Consider the following 20933-nt stretch of genomic DNA (forward strand, 5'->3'; position numbering starts at 1 on the left):
GTATTTTCTGCTCAGCTGGTTGCCTACTATCCAGGGTTTCAGTTTGGCAGCATACTTTTTTACACCCTGTATCGTTAATGATGCGAGTTGCGTTGCGAGTATCAATATTCAGTGTTTCACTTTGATGCCGATCTTACACACAAACAACATCAGCCCGTACGTACCTATACAACCCAAAAACTTTAAAATTAGTCGAAATGGCAATTACCTACGGTTCATAAGGAAGTGCATTTAACGACGTCGAAAAATAAAACTCACCCTCGCCTTTCATTGAATCTTTCCCAATAATGAATCAATTAGCTCGCTCTCAACGTCGATTTATCCCCTATTTCCCATTGAAAATGCTAATTTCAGACAACAAAAACACCATTCAATTACAACGACAGCGCTAACCATTAGGAGCGATAATAAATCATTGTGCAAGGATTTTTTTTATATTCTATGATAAATATTATCCACTAAACTTTTCAATTGGGGATTAATCTGTCTATATGAAATGATGCCACGGTGTAAATAGGTTGCACATCTCCGTTTAAGCCTGTCTTCATCAGCCAATCCTTTTTTATATACGTACCTGTGCCTACAATCTACATTTCCATTTCTTCGCTAGATCTTATGCAGTTGGCCTAACAGGAGCCATAAGAAGGTGTTCGGCAATAGATGGTTGATTACAGTTCTATTCTATTCTATACACCTCTATACTTATTTGATTGTTTATTTATTTATTTATTATCCCTCTCATGTTTTAGATTGATTATGCTTTCCCCGATTCTATACTAAGTTCCCAAAATTAATGCTACCTACTGAGATGGCGCACTTGTGCGCAAACTGTGAAAAAGTTCTGATGTCGAGTGTCGACAAAGCTTTGTATCTATAGGTATGAAATTTTGAAATAACAAAGGCAAACCATTCAATGTACAAACTTAGTCAAAAACTCTAAAAAAAATTCCAATTACCCTTTTTGTCCGGGCCAAAAATTGCCAGAAGTTTGTTGGGTAGGTACAGTGTTTATAATAAGGGAAATAATTAATTTCGGTTCTTGAATTTGGGGAAACAAATTACTGGACGTGCTGGAATAAGAAACAAAAGTAGACATGTTCACTCCCAAACTAAACCATCCGCTCATCAAATTTGAATGAAAGGTTTTATATTTGTTTTCAACTCCTCGAGTCACGTAATAACTTCACTTTATACATGTATTTTTGATAAGCGGCGAATTGAGGAAAATAAAATTGGTATTACATTCATTGATACATGAAAATATTTTGTATCGAAATTGAAACCGGAATATAAGAGAAAATTGATGATGAGCGAGGTGGATAAAAGCTTTAGATAGCTATAAAAGTTATCCTGCTGGCGATGGCGTGAATGACGACTGAAAGCGCCAAAGTGCGAAGCAGCATGAAGAAGATATTTGAAAGGCAAGTACGGTTCTAGACTCATAAACGTAAAAAGCCCTGGGTGTAAACATAACAACCAATCTTCCAAAAATTGATAGAGGCACTCCGCATGTGAAGGTTTATATCAAAAGGGAGTACTTTTGATTCCGGCATCTCTACCTAAGTCTCATCCCTATCTGAATTTCTACGACGTTTAATGGTTTAACTTTTTTTATTACTTTCCGATACTAGGTAGTGGCTGAAAAAGTATAAGGGGTTACAATTACCGTAACTTTTTTTTGCAGTTTTAACCAATTATCCAACTCCGCAACCATAATTTTAAGCTTAATTCCTACATTCGTTTTGTGGTCCATTAATTCCGGAAAGTGTAATTACGTCGGACCGTGTTATGCTCTATTGCACTATTCGCGCGAGAGACAACAAAACCTACAAATGTGAACATGTTGCTGGATTATAACTACTAATACACATAAAACTAATTAACTGTCACATCTATCCAGGCGACGCTTATTAGGACTTTTTTTCAACTAGTTTAATTAAATTTCGTTGTAACAAATTTGCTACATTTGTATGTGGATAGGGTTGCTATAGGTACGATTTAAAAGTGTGCGCGTTCCCATATTAATTTTATGCATAGGTACATATCGCTACAATTTGATAGAATGCAAAATATATGAGATCCTCAACAGCGTCGTTTGTAAGAAAGCAATTTCGAAGAAACCAAGTTTAACCAAGTGCGTGGGATCGCAAAAGGCAGATAGATCATTTACGGTTGAAAGTAAAGGAATTTAGTCTGATTCGATTTATTTTGCACGCTAACGTTTTCACGACAATTTTTCTTATACGCCTTTGAATTCACTCGACTGACTTTTTTAGACTCAAACTAGGCGGTAAAACTAAATTCAATTTTACATCGTTTCAATTATACAAATCGATTTTCGTAACAAAATTTTAATTTTCATGGCTTATCTCTAGACGTACAAGGTGAATGTTTAATTAAAATGTGGAGTTGAATCTTTAAAAAATCGGTTTAACTCACTATATACTGTTCGTTGAAAGACAACCGATTGAATCAATTTTAATGTTGTTTTATTTTCGGCACAGATCTCGATTTCGGGATGTGCTCGATTGATTCAGCACTGGATTAAGGACGGTGCGGCGTCTTCACTCAGCACTTTGTATTGTAACGGATAGTTACAAAACCAGGACTGAAATGCCCGCTCGTACGGTGCCAAGATCTTCGCCATTCCTGCTGACCGTCTACACGAAAGCCCTTAAATTGTGTGAGTACCCGAGGCCCTTCGCAACACTGTTTCAACTTTCAAATTAGAGAGTGGTTCTCGGGCTCGTTCCCGGTAGGTGGTATTACCATGAGTATATTGTATATACTGTTGTGTAAACAACGTCAGTTGGACGTTCTTCGGGTTGGAATAATGCCGAAGATAAGAACGTGCCATCCTGTTTGTGCGAATGTTTTAATATAAATTAGATCTGGAGGATTTTTTACAAATAAGCACGGAATGGGTTTATTTCATCGGAATTTGTGTAATTCGTGTAAATTTCTTTATTTAAATTGTAAGATGTAAAAATTACGTGTTAGAATGTGAAACATCTGGGCGAGTACATTTGAGTGCTATCTGGTCGTTATGCGATAAGAAATGTCGATTATGTTGACATTGAAAGAAGTTTTGTCACTACACATTGTTATGCATTCATATCGAGACCTTCGTAGAAGGTTCTTTTATGTGATTAAAGTCAAAAGTGTTACCAGTTTGAATAGCCATCGCATCGAACATTAGAACTTGTGTTATCATTGTTTCAATTGAGTAGAAAAGCCGTGAAGTTTCCTGAAGTTTTCAGCGAAGGGTTTTGTATCAATGCTTATTACATTTGGAAAACACAATCTAATCATATTTGCAGTTATATTAAAAGTGCAAGAACTCAGGGGTAAGCCATGCCCAGAGTATATAAAAGAAGATTTCGTAGTCGTAACTACCGGAATTATACGGAGGAGACCTTGGAACGAGCCCTTGCGGAGATAAGAGAAGACCAACTGAGTATTCGCAAAGCAGCGGAATAATATAACAGACACAGGAATACACTAATGCCCTAAGCTAAGGGGTAAAATGAAAGTATTTTCCGATGAAGCAAAAAGAAGTTTCGCTGCTCACATTATTACTGTCTCCAATGTGGATTACCATTAATACTAATATATTGATCTAACATGTCAATGTTTGGATTTAAATTAATTTTTTGTAAAAAGAGGACTAATACGCCAGAGAAAATACCAATATCAAAACAGACTCCCGCAAAAAACAACGGAGCTATAATCGTTAAGTGAATATCAAACCTATGTAATAACTACAATTCAATGGCATCGAAAACCAATATGTAATCAAACGTTAATGAAGGAATCGTCGAAAATAACAAAACTATCCTTTCAATTCTGGTCGTAGCGGCCGTCTGAATTCAGAAGGGCGTATTCTGCAAATCTGTAACAGACAACAACACAAAGAAACAAATAGAAGGGGTATAGTTTGTAAAATGAGTAAGTTTCGATTTCCGATTAGCGCTTAATTAACGCACGCCATCAGTTTATATATCTTTTTTACATAGTGATGAAATTATCAGACTTTTGTAACGACAATTCAACTCATGTATAAAAAATCGCATAAGCCGCAGTGCAATTGTCACTTTGACGGCGGCAAAAGTTACCTGCAACTTTTCCAGCGACAAATGCACTAGTGGTTTTTTCACTTATTCATTTTCGAACCAAATATCGTATTATCCTGTCCCATATGACTAGATGACGTCTGTCAATAATTGATTAGTTTGGTGAATTTCTTGTTCGTTAAATTGTCCTGCCGAATTACACTCGAGGTTTGTATTTAAACCGAGTAAATTGGTGTTGTTGCAATTCAAATCTGTTGCCTTTTAGCAATTGAACTCTAAAAACTGTCAACCTAAAAATGCTCCACCTTCGGTGTCGCATTTTTATTAGTTGACAGTTTTTCTCGTCTAATTGCTAGGCAACAGATTTTCATTACCTTTAACAACCCAAATTTACTCGGTAAAATACAATCCTCTTGTGCAATTATAAGTGACAATTCAACTCATGTATAAAAAATCGCATAAGCCGCAGTGAAATTGTCACTTTGACAGCGGCAAAAGTTACCTGCAACTTTTCCAGCGACAAATGCACAAGTGGTTTTTTCACTTATTCATTTTCGAACCAATTATCGCATTATCCTTTCCCATATGACTAGTTTGACGTCTGTCAATAATTGATTAATATGGTGAATTTCTTGTTCGTTAAATTGTCCTGCCGAATTACACTCGAGGTTTGTATTTAAACCGAGTAAATTTGGGTTGTTGCAATTCAAATCTGTTTCCTTTTAGCAATTGAACTCGAAAATCTGTCAACCTAAAAATGCTCCACCTGCGGTGTCGCATTTTTATTAGTTGACAGTTTTTCTCGTCTAATTGCTAGGCAACAGATTTTCATTACCTAAACAACCCAAATTTACTCGGTAAAATACAAACCTCTTGTGCAAAAGTGAAAAATCGTATGGAAAGTGGTACTTTTTTTCAGGTTTTTTGCTATGCGTTTCCATGGAGTTTAGTCCTGTAAGTGAACAATAGCATCCATTTTTGAGTGACAGTAAATCGCGAATGTCAATAAAATTATTCAATTGTGGGTTATTATGGATCACTATGCAAAAAAATTTCGTGTACAACACGTGTAGTCCAGCCAAATAAGAAAAAATAAAAACATTAATCGGTAAAGATCTGAATTTTGGTACACATGTTCATTAGTGTTCCCAATTGGACATACTAAAAGTCCCCGTCAAAATCTGTTGCGCTCGAGGCACAATCTTGGAAAAAAGGAGCACTTGTTCTGTTTCTTGCCTATATATCGGCAACAATTATTGATACGGAAAAATAGCTCAAACTGTAAATTCATGAAAAAAAGTATCACTTTCAAAACTAGTCGTACAAATAACTATTGCCGTTCTAACACATAATAATTGTGATAGAAGGCAAGTGGGTAGCCAGTTTTGTCACCGCGGGTGGTGAACTAAGAAGAACGCTCTACGTTAAAGGAATTTTAAATGGAAATACATGCACCAAAAAGCAATAGGTATAAGTCATGCTTTGGCGCGGTTCGGGAAACGCTCATTTAAGTGTCACTGCATTGCGCTTTTAAATAGACGTTTCCCGAGCCGCGCCAAAGCATGACTTAGGTACCTATTGATATCTCTTTTTGGTGCATGTATTTCCATTTAGAATTCCTTTAACGTAGAGCGTCCTTCTTAGTTCACCGCCCGCGGTGACAAAACTGGCTACCCACTTGCCTTCTACCACAATTACTATGTGTTAGAACGGCAAAGATATATAAACTGATGGCGTGCGTTAATTAAGCGCTAATCCGAAATCGAAACTTAGGTACTCATTTTACAGACTATAGTGAATCTCGCTGCAACTAAAATATTCCGAAATAGCTATGTCTAACGTCTGACACGGGGGCTAATCATATACTAAAAACTGTAATTAATCCTAGAAAAGAATCTATAATTCGAATGACTTTACACTAGCAAAAGCAAAATTTTAATCGACTACGACTACGAAATCGGTATGAAAGCATAAGCGTGTTAAAGTTAAATTCAAGATTTAAACAAGCTAATACGAGCAAATTCTTCGGAGTAAATAAACAACGAAACAAAAAATTGCAGATAGCGGCTTTGGATAAAGCCTCAGTAACTTGTTACAAAGTAACTGTAGCTAAAATCTCAAACAACACAATAAGGATACAAAACTAACAGAAATTAATTCTCGTAGTAACAAAGTAATCGTAGACAAGATCGGTATCGCTAAAATCAAATTTTCGGTAACGACAAAAACAAAGTACGTGGTATCAGGTATAACGAAGCGATATGCATAATTACAACGGTAATTTTTCCAATGAAATCCATATTTTAGGGGTATTAGAAGTGGGTATTTGTAAAAAACGGAAAGTCGTGACAAAACGCGTCTGTTGAGGGAGCCAAAACTGGGCGAGTATCTCGAAAACTGGGTGTCGGAACTACTAGTAAATATCACTGAGACTCATCCAAAGGACCGTTGGCAACGGTAGCACATTCGACTGGATTGTATTCCTAGCATGGTACAATAAGACAAGGTGTTAGGTATGCCTATGCGCATGTGTTTGTGACGTCATTCGGATAGCTGGGCTCTACCACTCAATGAAGTAATGGGGTTTGTGTAGTCCTACCACTTAATAAAAGTGTGTCGCCTTTACGGATATAATGAGATTTGTGCAACCTAGTTTCTCACATTAAATTTACAAAGTATCAATTATTGTATGTCATCAACATAAATATTATAGAAAGTAAACAATAAAAATAATTTTCGCGTTTAAAAAGAAATGATGAGACCTCTACCGGCAATATAAGGAACTGAAAAGTCTGATTAAATTTCTGAAATTGTATAGTAAGTGGTACGGTTAGCTTTTCTGTTTTTTCGAATTAAAAAAAAATTGAAATGCACCCAGTGTGATTACTCAACCAACAATTAAACAAAGGTCACCCTAATCTTTTGTCACACAAGATTTGTTAGGATTTAAAATGCGTCTAGTGCAATTTTTCAACTAATTATAATTATAAATCGAGTTTCAAGAAGCATCTGTTAATGCACAATAATCTCAAGAACTTGACATATAATAATAATGACTAAAACGTGCTCAATGATGAAATATAAATATAAAAATATAAAAATCGACCGGGTTTTGGATTTTTGTCAAAATTTTGCACTGTAAGTAGGTACAATTTTTTTGAAATATAGTTGCATTATTATTAGTTTCGACCAGTACCTACCTAGTCTAGGTCCTTAATTACACTGTATTCCCTGAATCACCCTACGGTAAATCTTTTCATCGATACGGGTTATATTACAAGACCGGTTTCCGGTGCCGGTTCATCCCTTGCTCTTTATTCCATCATTTGTTATCAGATGTGTGAGACAATAATTTCATAACTATTTTCCATAGATTCGCTGCTTATTGATTTTCTGTCTGATCTTTACTACCCCTCTTAAGCAGCGTCTACGAATTACGATCAGCATGATTGCTATAGTGTGCATTAAAGAGATACAATAATGAGAGGTAGGTACTTTATATTTTTAATAGCAAGCACAATCTTCTTGCAATTGCTTCATTTGATCGCTTTTGGGGTAGGTATCTAAGTAATACTACTTTTAGCTTGTCAAGGTTCAAACAACCCGTGTTTTAAAAATGTTTTTCAGTTCTCACCAGAGAAAGTTTGATATATTCACCTCCTCAACATCGCAAATAGACCATTATTACCTTTGTTTGCTTTAGATTGCACTTATGTCGGTCACGTAAATATTTGTGTTATCAATGGTCCAGCTGATCGTGGTGTATCAACAGGACAAGTGTGTGTTTGTATAAACAGCGTTAAAATGACAACCCCTGGAAAGAAGGCCTTTCAATTATGCGGTATCATTCTTAGATTCTTACACTAGGGCGGTACCTAATTATTCTAGCGGCACTTTTGGCATTTGAGCTAAGGGATGGCGAAACGGAAAAAATGCAAATGACAATGACGTAAATAACCTACCTGATAACTCTTTTTCTCAGGAACGTTGTTTCAAGTTGATACTTACCTATATACTTATGGTAGAATGGATGATTTCAAACGTATCTCCTTATGGTGTTCTATTTATTTAGAAAGTGTCTTACAACATCGTCCTTCTCTACGTCTACCTTTGGTTAAAAGTCGTAAAAGTGAAATTTGGGATGCAACTGTATAGTACACGTTTTGAGATGTACAGCTGTTTGCAGAACGACAAATTTTTTAACCGTAATTATATATATTATTTAATTAGTTACCCTAATGCCATAAGTCTACTACCAAATGCCAATTTTATGTGAATCAACTCTTCATCTGTAGCCTATTTACCTTGTACAAGTACTTACTTTTAAGTGAAATATATCTAACTTGTCATAATACTCACTTGCATAGATATATAGGTCACAAGCACCCTCGGTGTGCATACAATCCTACATTGATTGAACGTTGGATTTGAATATTATTTTCTAACGCTTTCCTCCGTTCAAATACGAGACTTTTCTAATATTGGTTGGTTTACACCGATGTAAATTTGTTGATGTGTGTGCTGCATTTATTGAAACTTCAGGAAAAAACACTAAACTATGTAAATATAACATTTATTGTATTTTTCCAGATACATACCATGAGTTGTGATAAATAATATTAAGTATTAAATTATATTATTAGTACAATTATACATACATAGATTTTATTGTTTTGTCAGAATGCAATGTAATGATTCGAGCGATAATGAGCAACAGTTCAGATTCACATGATACAGAAGACATAAGGAACATCACGATAACCAAACCATTAAGTATTACAAATTTTAGATAAAAACGTTATTGACAATTCGGCTATGTATTTTTTCCTATTCCTACATTATATTTACAAATTCTAAACATTCAATTTATCAGCCGAAATTTACATCTCAGTTAACTGTGGTAGTATGTTATTATTTATTGTATAAACAACGTTGTTATTATTATTATTAGTAATAAACACTATTATCACACACAAATTCATGCGATAATTATGTTACTTTATCGTTAAAACTTTGTACAGAAAATACAATCGCACCTCATTTATAAACAGGACGTGTTTAAAATACATATTTTTAGAATGTAGAGCTAGAAAACAAGCCCAACTGACTGTAGTGCAATTTTTTTGGATTGTCTTTGCCTAAAATTTAGCTTAATATAGCTGACTGTGTTAATCTACGTTAAGGGGTTGAATTTGACTGCAGGGAATAAACCCTGAGTAGTTTAATCACGAACAGAATGTTCCGTCGTACAAGTTTTAGACAACTTGGGCTCTTCAGTTCACGTTATTCATAAGATTAGTGTCTTTTTCTACCAATTAAAGTAACCTCTATTACACGAACGCGCCGAACCGCACCATTTTGTTTCCATAAGCGGTGGACACAGTTGACCACCCCGTCTGGCGTGTTTAATAACTTCTCTGCGACGCGTCATCTCTCCAATTCCGCACGATTTACTGCATGCACTCCACGGCGACCAATCACTTACCCTACAGTCACGAGGTGGTCCTGAAAATTCAATATAGAAATGAAAGAGACTTCATTAATAACAACCCCTTCAGAAATATATTAACACTTACGTATCTTTTTAATATTTTTTCTTGGTTTTCTGTATTTCTTGTGATGCTTTTCTTTCGGATGCGTTCGATACGAATCTGCTATACTGTTCATAATGGCGTTTTTATCTCCCCGTGGCATCACTGCAGGAACTGCCGCTAACGTTACTGGAACTGGGGCGCCTGCTTGATCGCTTAAATAACGTATGTTTCTTGTTAGAGGATTATCGGGAGAGATTGTAAATTTATGTAATACGGAAAGTGTCAGCGCTACATTCGTGTATTTATTCAGTACTGCTACATCTTACTTCAATATACAATAAAGACAATGGATTTAATCACCGAAATTATATGTATTTATAACAGATAGTTATAATAAGTATCTTAAAATAGATAGTCAGGAAACTAACTCATCTAACAGGGTAAAAAGTATGAAGAATTAGGGATGCCGATCCAAAATATCTATAGATGAAATTCGTGTATCGATTTACATTTATAATTTTTACCATGAAAGGGTAAATATTTGTGTAATTAGTTTTTTCAATTTTCATGAAACTATCGTTATTAATCCCGGTAAAGACATTAAACTGCCGATCAAGAGATGAAGACATTGTATGGTAACCTAATTTTAATTACGTGATTTATTTATTTACAATTAATTATTAGAGAATTTATAACGGTTCTTGAATAGACTGATTTATAACAGTTAATTATTATTCATCACTTACTTACGACATTCACATTTATACCACGGGCGCGAATTTCACTATTTATCACTTCGGCATCGAAGTTGAATCCGAAATTAAACACAATTAATTTTGTTTATGTGGCAAACAAAAACCTTCTAGAGAAGTCTTGAATCACATTATCATATTTGATGGAAAGTATCCGTTTTCATTCCATATCGTCTGTGTCTAATCCTTTATCGACTTGATGGCGCCTTTATTAATTAAATTTTTTAAATTTTAATTGCAAAGAATGATTATAGCTTCCTTTTGATACAGTATAATCCATTAAGGTCCCGCTCTACACGCTTATATTGACCTGCAAAGTTTCCGCGGTAAATGTATGTTTTATGTTTAATGATACTTAGAATGCCATTACAACATAATTAATTTATTATGTACTGCTAAGTTTGATAGTATACATTTGGTTAGTAAATTGAATTACATTTAGGGATTGATAATAACTATAAATAAAAATTTGTTTTGCGTATTTGTTTACCGATCTGATAATTTTCCTATTTTCAATAATGCGAGTGGCACACCGCAGTTGATTTTAATTTTAATTAAATTAAATCTGCGAAGCAGATAACCAACCAAAAAGCTAATTAAAAGAAACAAATCAAATTATGCGAATAAATCCGCCAATCAAATCCATATAGGAAATAATCACTTCGCTTGGCCCGATTCCTAGAATTTTAATTAAATCGCGTACCAGAATTAATTAATTGATCGAAACCGCAAAAATAATTCATCAATCCAAGCGCGAATCCGCGAATTAATTCCTCGAAACCGCCAAACTAATCAAACAATTAGAGTGCGGATTCGCAGATCAAACTGCCAATTAAAGACAACATGCGAATCAAATTAAAAACGCGAATAATTCCGATTTATGTAATTGGACAACTGTAAATTAGTGTAATTCCCAGTTACAACTGTAAATTAGCATAATTCCCAGTTACAACTGTAAATTAGTGTAATTCCCAATTACAACTGTAAATTATAAACTAATTCCCAGTTACAACTGTAATTTACAAAATAATTTCCTATGTATCCTATCCAGAGCTTCGTACCAATTAAATTAAAATTTCAAAGATTTTATCAATTTAATTTAATGACATTTGCGTACTAAATCGCGAAACCGCGATTAAATCCGCTAATCTAACCGCGAATTAAATTAATACGCGAATCAAATGCAAGATAGCTTTTCCTTACCCACGTAAAGCTGTATACGGTAGTAGCACAAGCATGCCTTTGTGCCCACCTGTATCAGGGGGTTAACCTCCCGCAGTTCAAAATCTTCTTCACACTTCTTCCCTAAGACATGGTTGTGTATCAAATTTGAGCTCATATGTCAAATGGGTTTTGAGTTATTGTTCTAGGTAGGTACTTAATACGTTTTTCTAGCGACATATAGGGTGTCCAAGTTTCGATGCCTCGATAGGAAAACTTTTTTATCCGTAGGAACACTGGGAAATGGTTTTCACGTTTTACACCTCCTTTTCCAAGTTCAAGAAGCTTCGATTAGGCTTGGTCGTTTTGGTCTATCTCAAATAGTAGGTAACACGGAAACAATAAAATTCGTTTTTTCAAGATAGGTACTTCACTTATTTTTAAAAACATATTTTTGTTTGTTTGTTTAATGCCAGAAAAAGGAAATGTGAAGTTATCCCAGCCAATGCATTTTGAATTAGAGGGTACCAGAGTGATCGTTGATTATGTTGTTGTCTTGTTCTATATGATAGTGGGTTGAAGGAGGCGTAGTCAAGAACTGGAGCAAAAGAAGACGCGGTAACTGTCGAAGACGCCATAAAAGCGTAAATAATGAACGAGCTAATGACTTATAAAAGGGACGCCGGACGTACAAGAAGAAGAAGAAGAAATAGTATGAATGATACAACGTAGCGCAAAGGAAGGAGATATGACCAAAGCAGGTGGGGAGGAAGCGGGCGTAAATGAGTCGTGAAGCACAATGAGCTTAATGTAGAGGTGGAGAGAAAACAGTAAAGGAACCGCGAAGAAGACATGCTGTTAAAGGAACGCAAAACAGGGCCAAAAAAGAAATCTCCGCGGAAGAAGACGCATTGATGGGAAGAATTAAATCAAACAGTATGAAGAAGATGCGAAACGAAAGGAGGAAAATGAAAATTGAGTGGAACGATGGGCGCGCGAAGAAAAAAGACGTGGATAAGAAATGACAGATGAAAGGTGGAACGAGGTTTAAAGGAAGGTGCGATAAAGCGACAGGACCATGAACGTAAGAATGGTCGGAGAAGAAACTTTATGCTCAAAGAAAACAAGTAACACATGACAAAAAAGAAAGAATGCATGAAGTAGATGTGAATGAACGACGTCTGAAAAAAACGTGAAAGGAGGGTGAAGTAGACATGATGAAGATGGAGGATTAAAAGCGTTTTTTATGAATTAAGTAATCAGTACTTCCCAAGAGGCCATAGCTATGTGCGATATGTTTTTCTTTACTAGAAGCATCTATGGTTAAAATTTCAAAGAAATATCTTCATAAATAAGGAAGTTGGCACTGACTGCGCATGCGCTCATCTAATGTTTGCAATATCAGATATGTTTGCCTTTAACAGAAGCTTCGATAAATAATAATAATAATAATAATAATAATAATAATAAATAATAAAAAATAGACCATGTCATACAAAACTTTCTGCGAATAACGATGAAAACATGGAGAACAACGCTACACCTGACAACAGAACAAGGACAAATACAAACGAACACGATCAAAATCAGTAGGGAATATTTCAGGGTGATTCCCTCAGTGCACTCTGGTTTTGCTTATGTCTCAACCCACTTTCAAACAGCCTCAACGTTGACAACGCTTTACTTGGTTTTAAAATTAAACACCAAAACAAAATACAACATATTATTAATCATCTATTGTACATGGATGACATTAAACTGTATGCACAAAATCTCACACAAATGAAAGCGCTTTTAAAGACCACGGAAGGATTTACAAACGACACTGGTATGCAATTCGGTATAAATAAATGTAAGATGCTTCACGTAGAAAAGGGAAAACACAAACAATACGATGTAACCGAAACGCTTAATAATGAGATACTAAGAAACATGGAACCACATGAGACATATAAATACCTAGGGTTTGAGCAAAACACAAGTATAAATCATTCATATTTTAAAACACAGCTCAAAAAGAATTATCGGCACAGATTAAACAACATCCTCAAATCCAGGTTGAACTCTAAAAACACTTCTAAGGCTATAAACACCTACGCCATACCACTCCTTACCTACTCATTCGGCATCATTAAGTGGTCAAACACTGACCTAAAGGAACTGAACCGAATAACAAGAACGAGATTGACGCAACACAGAAAACTTCATCCAAATTCATCTATAGAAAGGCAGACGATCAGCAGAAAAGAAGGTGGGAGGGGACTCGTTGACATTGAGACACTTCACCACACGCTAATACAGAACCTAAGGACATACTTTTACAGAAAACAGACACCCATTCATCAAGCCATAATTAAAATAGACCAAAACTTCACACCGCTCAACCTAACACAAGAAAACGTAGACGAGACACTTGACATAACAACGTCAGAACAAAAAAAGATCAAGTGGTCAGAAAAAATACTGCACGGTCAACACTTTGCACTAGTACAAGACATTCATATTGACAAAACACTAACGTACTCCTGGTTAACAGCGGGGAAATTATTTCCCGAAACAGAAGCCTTTATTATGGCAATACAAGACAGAGTAATAGCAACAAGAAATTACAGAAAGTACATCATAAAAGAACTTATCGACACAGATAAATGTAGAAAATGCCATGCATATCAAGAAACAATTGAACATATTACAGGAGGGTGTAAAGTAATTGCAGGCACCGACTACACGAATAGAGACAACACAGCAGCAAAAATCATACACCAAGAACTCGCACTAAAACACCAACTGATTCAAACACGCACACCATACTACAAGTATACACCGTTAAACATACTACATAGAAAACAACGAATACAAATTATACTGGGACAGGACATTACATACGGACAAGACAATCGCACATAACAGACCGGACATTACACTAATTAATAAAACCGCACACACAACACAGTTAATAGACATAGCCATCCCAAACGACGCTAATCTCATACACAAAGAGCAAGAAAAGATCATAAAGTATACTCCACTAGCAATAGAACTCAAAGAACTCTGGAAGCAAGAACAAGTAACAATAGTACCGGTCGTACTCTCAGTCACAGGACTCACAACAAAAACATTTACACATTACTTACAAGCACTACAGCTCAGCACACATATACACACAAACATACAGAAGGCCATATTACTAAACACGGCAAATATGGTCAGAAAGTTTCTCAACCAATGACACTAAACGCCACACATTACCACATGATGACTTGGTTAAGACCCGTCTCATGTGAAGCATACCACCATGAGTGAGTAAAAAACGACGATAATAATAATAATAATAATTTTTATTTCATGTGCAGGCAGTACAAAAAGAGCTTACAATCGTCATATGGAAAATGAACACAACATATTTATATACATTTATAAAGATATAAGACAGTTGATATTGCGCATCTTGCGCATGCACACATTAATCTGATGTTTACAATATGCGATATGTTTGCTTTTACAAAAATCATCTTTGGTTAAAATTTCAAAGAAATATCTCCATAAATAAGAAAGTTGGTATTATTAAGTTTGCGCATGCGCACATGTGATTTTTACTGTGTGCCATATACCTTCCCTTCGATTCGGTATGTATCGCTGGCACCTCAACCAAGAACGGTTAATGTGCGCATACACAGTGTGCGCAATGTCAACTTTCGTATTTATAGAGATATTTCTTTAAAATTTTAAGTACATATGCTTCTAGTAAAGCATATCGCATATTCTAAAAATCAAACATGCGCATACACAAACTGCGCAATGTCAACTTTCTTATTTATGGAGATATTTCTTTAAACTTTTAACCACAGATGCTTCTAATAAAGCAAGCATATTACATGCTGTAAAAATAAGACGCGCGCATTGCACACATAAACACATAGTCCGTTATAAGAATTTTCGGGAAGTACTGATCAATTCACGGAAATGCGCTAGGGTTACTCGCCTTAAGGCGAAAACGTTATTTTTCATTTTTTATGTAAACATCCATGAATAACTATTTTGTAAAAATCCAATGTGATGTCCATAATAAATAAGAAAGTAGTTGACTGTAACTTCTATATCTAGCGCGTTATGGAAATTCTGATAACAGACCCAAAAAGAGAAGCGTCCATTTCCGATCGTTTAAGCTATGGAAAATTGAATTGAAATTTGACATTTTCAATTTTTCGGTGATATCTCAGTTATTCTCAAAGATTTTTCAAACGCGTTTTTTTAGTCACACAAAGAGGCAACTTTTCCCTCATCAACGAGTTCCTATTCGAAATATACAATATGCGGTGTATTCTGCCACGGTTGAACTACGTCTACTCTATTCTTCTGCTAATTGCATGAATTTGTGTATTTCTCCTATTATTTAGCAACAGATATCAGCTCCATCGCACACTGACTGCAACTTCTTGAACCAAGAAGGATGACCTACACTGCAGCGGGTGCGGGTGTAGAATAGACGACGGGTGGGTACGTTGGTACCCTCATCTCTCTGTGAGTGACTTAATTAATTGCCGATGATAGCAGATAAGCAAATTTATTTGCATGGGGGCCCTTATTGATCGAGGTGACTAGTCGAGTCCACTAGAGCATTGAATAAAAATAGAGCGACACCTCGATATAGATGAGTTACGTTACGTAATGGGTGGTAATGGGCGGATTTACAGTACATTTGTCGCAAATTAATAATTGATATCTGATCGATAATGCCCTCCCTATTAGTTAATTACCGACTAAACTTTACAACAGGTTATCAAATCAAACCGAAGTTCCAATTTGCGTGAAAGGTCAATACTTTTTTTAGTATCACATATCAAATTCGTAGGGTAATCGATTTCATACACATCAAACATGGCGCATTTCACGAATGCCGTAATTATAACTAAAGTGATACAACTGTAACCACTACCAAATTAATTTAAATTTGTAACTGAAATTACCAATGCGAGGGAGGTTTATACCTGCAAACTCGGCGTTGTTAGCATTGTGTTCATGACTATATAATCGTTATATTTCCTCCTCCTGATAATCATTTTGTAAACAGAGTTGTTTGTAGAAGCACGATCCCTTTGTTGTATATAGACGTAAGTTAATTTAACATCAGTTTCATTTAAACTGCCATAGGATGTATTAAATTGGGTTACCTTGTAACGCTGACACGTCTCTTAATAAAGGTGTGTTCATTTACTGAAAATAAAAGAAAGTGTACTTACATTGTGTTCAGATACCTATCGTTGGTAAGGTTCTTTGGATAAATAACACTATTTATTGTAGACGTCGATGTTGAAGGCATAAATTGTTGCAGACGAGGGTTGGTGTGGGGTCGTTTGTGCACTTCTTGCTCCTCTCTTTCTTCCTCTATCGCGGTTTCGATATCGTTGTTTCCATTCATTATGTTTATACTGTTCTGTGTCATGTGTTCGATTTTTAAAACTTCGTATTTCTGATCGTCTTCTTCGTGATGAAAAACTTCGCTGAGTTCGTATTCTTTAATCTTAAGCAAAGAGAGAAAGAGAAATTATACAAAAATGTTAATTTCATTTTTGCGCGTTACCTTCAGAAATTGAAATATAGCGATAGGCGGAAGACGTTTAAGATATGGATAAAAAAACGATCCTGCCGGGTGAGCGGGATAGTGAGCGGTAATCCGATATGCCACCCCCTGGGGTTCGGTTGGCCAGTTAGGTGCGGTAAATGTAAACCCATTATCCGTCCCGGCGTCGATAGGATCCACCTGAAGAAACCTCATATAGGCACACGGTAGCTAAATCGCTTTATTTCTTACCTCGATAGTGATGCTGTCTAACCAATTACCGTTTACGCATAGATTGAAAGCGTCGATCCCAATGAACCAATCTGGGGAAGGTACTATGCGGGACATAAGGGAAACCTACGATATCCCATACATGTTAATTAATTAAGCATATTACTATACGCGAGTTGTAATTTTATTGTTAACGCCTTGAAAATTTAGTAAGATTACGTAGAGAATTTGTTTAGAAAATCAAAATTACAGGAAAGGAAAGCAAGTGTCTGCGTATGAACTCCCTTGCTGGTACTAATTTTGATGAAACAACATAATTAGCTACTTATGTTGATAGTTTAGTAAGTGAACACATAAAATTAGTAGTAAAATTAAGTAATGTTGAGTAACTCACAATAGAAAGGAAATAAAAGTTACTAATACGTGCAGTCAGAGATATATGTATAAGTAGTATACGCTTAATTCCAATGGCAATGGTAGTATTCTACGCGTCACTATGTGAGGATGTAAATTAGGTACGAAGTACAGGAGTACTTAATTTTAACTAAAACGTCCTAAATGTAGCCGACTAAACAGAGTGATTCACAAGAACCGGGAATCACTTATGCTATAGTTTTCAAACTTTGCGTGCTTCCATTTCCCAAAATTTTCAAATGAACTAAAAATGTATATATAAAATAATATTATGTTAAAAACGGCTTCACCTAATATTTTCAAAGTAACATTGTGTTTTATGTTGCAGTTTCTGGTTCCCCTTCTCATTTTGAGTGACATTAAATAAAATTGGCGGTATCTCGTAAACTTTGTGCAACCATTATCCTATCATTATACACGGTGTCCATTTTTGGAGTGCCACTATGGGGATCTCACTTATCTTAAGAGATAGAAAGTTGGTTAAATGGGGGCAAAGTTGCCAATTTTCGTGCCGTAAGAATCTGAAAAGAAATTTGAAATATCTTCAATAGTTTTTAAATCGAAAATTTCTGATTTTCGTTTTTAATTTTTTTATGATAAACTAATCGTAGTAGACATTTCTATATAACACATTATTCGGACACTTTTTAATGGAGATTTCAAATATGGTATCCTGTTTTTAATAACTTTCAAGATGACGGAGAAACACGTGGAAACTTTAGTTTTTCTTATGGGTGCCATTTTGAATTTCCACATTTTGAGATAACGTCTTTTTTCTCTTTACAACGATATATCACACATGGTGGTTCAGTATCACATTTTTCCTAAAAATACAATTTTTAATTTTTTGAGAAGAGTGCTTTGGAAAAAAAACGTTCATTTGTTGTGAACAAATGTTTGACAGTTTGATCCATCTGTCTGGTTGCAGCGTTGTCAGAGAAGTAGAAATTCGATTTTCATCTAAACAGAATTGAACTTTCGTTTTGCAAGAATTATAATTAAAATTAGCACAAAATACATAACAACATGTATTCAAATTGCCCGCCTCCTAATTCTGAGCACAGTGCCACCCTTTTCCTAAGATTTGCTATGGCTCTTGATGTGCCCTTCTTCTAATCTTGTGCCTGAGAGTGCTCACAATTCTATAACGAAGTTCATCAAGGTCGGCTGGCAATGTTTTGTAAATTTCATTTTTCATTGTTCCCCACAAAAAATATTCCAAGGGAGACCGGTCAGGTGACCGCGCCGGCCAGCGTACGTCGCCATTATTAGTAATAACATGATTGGGGAACAATTCCGATAAGCATTCCCCAACCCTCCTAGCATTATGGGGCGGTGCGCCATCTTGCTGGAACCATATCAAGTTCAAACGATGAGGAGGAACGTTATTGTCAATAAAATCGGTTAGAAATGTCCTCAGGAAATGGAGGTACCGATCAGCATTTTAGAATCTCTTAAGGACTAATTATTGTATCGCCCAATAAACCGACCCATACGTTAACGCTAAAACGTATTTGTGGTCGTCGTTCTTGAAATTGATGAGAATTTTCAATTGACCAGTAATGTTCATTGTCAAAATTTCAAAATTTTTACCGCTTGCAAAATTGCCTGCTCCTATTCATTGGATCTATCACCATATTACTGTCTACATCTTTTCCATATTCGCCCAAGTTTTTATGCATCAAATAAAAATACTTCAAAATAGATTGTTGCCGCTCTGGATAACGCTGGAAGTATGTTGCAGCAGCCATGTGGGCATTTCGATGAGAAGTGTAGTAAATTTGGATCACATCTGTTTGATCTGCACTTGAAAAAGGCATTTTCGCATACAACTAGCATAAACCTAAATGGCACTACATGAAATAAATCAACCTTTTGTTCACAACAAAAGAACGTTTTTTTTCCAAAGCACTCTACGCAAATAATTAAAAATTGTATTTTTAGGAAAAATGTGATACTGAACCACCATGTGTGATATATTGTTGTAAAGAGAAAAAAAGACGTAATCTCAAAATGTGAAAATTCAAAATGGCGCCAATAAGAAAAACTAAAGTTTCTACGTGTTTCTCCGTCATCTTGAAAGTTATTAAAAACAGGATGCCATATTTGAAATCTCCATTAAAAAGTGTCCGAATAATGTGTTAATTAGAAATGTCTACTACGATTAGTTTATCATAAAAAAAATTAAAAACGAAAATCAGAAATTTTCGTTTTTTTGCGATATCTTCAAAACTATTGAAGATATTTCAAATTTCTTTTCTGATTCTTATTCGGCACGAAAATTGGCAACTTTGCTCCCATTTAACCAACTCTCTATCTCTTAAGATAAGTGAGATCCCCATAGTGGCACTCGAAATTTTGCAGTATATAATACTGTGCAGTGTAAAAAAATAGCATTCACTTTTGCCATTTTTAGCGCTTTTTTTAAGAATTAAAAAAATGTGCTATTGCTTGCGTTTTGTCCGTTTGCCGTTTCGAACTACTACTTTTAGGGGAATCTTTTGCCTTGAAGGTGTGCCAGACGCCCATCAAATTTCGCTGTATCAAGGGGGGCTCCACCCATGAATTATTTCCTGAGATGCTGTTTTTGAATATAAAACGTGTATAACTTTTACATGCAACAACAAACTGGTTTCAGAATTTGCATACGCATGCCTTTAGTGGGGCCATTAGAAATTTAGTTTATCTTTCATGGTATTCCAATTAAACGTCTCAACAAAAGAAATGTTTTCTACCAACTACCGACCTACTTTCTGAATCCTTATCAAAAGAGGGGATTTGGGGGAGGGGGGGACCTTATTCTTCATGGTACTCTAATGAAAGGTCTCAACAAAAGGAATTAATTTCTATTAACCATAGGCCTCCTGCTCGGCTCCTTATCGTGATCGGATGTAAATAATTCCTGAATAGATTGCCGGAGGATGATACGCACAAAGGGCGATTTAGACGTCTGGAAGAAATATATTTATATATCTATTGGTGATGTCAAAACTTTACGAGCGAATAGGCTCCGTTAACTTAGCACCACCATTTCAAATTTTTGACTAAAGACAGATTGCGCTAGAATCTCTATGGCTAGCGCCAGCTAGCGCCACTTTGAGTTCAGCTAGCGCCATAATAGATTTTGCAGAAAAGCCCTTGATTTTCGGGGGGTGCTATGTTAACGCTAGCACCACCATTGCGTCCGATCATTTCCAAAAGCAAGCGC

At 35.6% G+C, this 20933-nt stretch overlaps 1 protein-coding gene across 1 annotated transcript; it reads right to left on the reverse strand.

Annotated features, from left to right (window-relative positions):
* Positions 1-9244: 9244 nt before the first annotated feature.
* LOC116182822 (spondin-1-like) lies at positions 9245-17661 on the reverse strand. Its single transcript, XM_031503365.1, has 5 exons — positions 17333-17661; positions 17102-17281; positions 16761-17041; positions 9650-9819; positions 9245-9578 (listed from the first exon to the last, which is right to left on the reverse strand). Exons 1-5 carry the CDS (start codon positions 17426-17428, stop codon positions 9382-9384), a joined length of 924 nt encoding a protein of 307 aa, XP_031359225.1. The 5' UTR covers positions 17429-17661; the 3' UTR covers positions 9245-9381.
* Between the last annotated feature and the right edge of the window lie 3272 nt (positions 17662-20933).

Source organism: Photinus pyralis, unplaced genomic scaffold, assembly GCF_008802855.1.
Source record: "Photinus pyralis isolate 1611_PpyrPB1 unplaced genomic scaffold, Ppyr1.3 Ppyr1.4_unclustered_Scaffold7765, whole genome shotgun sequence".
NCBI classification, from domain to species: Eukaryota; Metazoa; Arthropoda; class Insecta; order Coleoptera; family Lampyridae; genus Photinus; species Photinus pyralis.

Bases quoted from the DNA above. Each gene is read 5' to 3' on its own strand.
- LOC116182822 (XM_031503365.1), bottom strand. From the start codon at position 17,428: ATGTCCCGCATAGTACCTTCCCCAGATTGGTTCATTGGGATCGACGCT. The intron at 17,282-17,332 runs GTAAGAAATAAA...AGGTTTCTTCAG, and splicing joins TAGACAGCATCACTATCGAG to GTGGATCCTATCGACGCCGG. The intron at 9,820-16,760 runs GTAAGTACACTT...ACGTTATTTAAG, and splicing joins GATAGGTATCTGAACACAAT to CGATCAAGCAGGCGCCCCAG.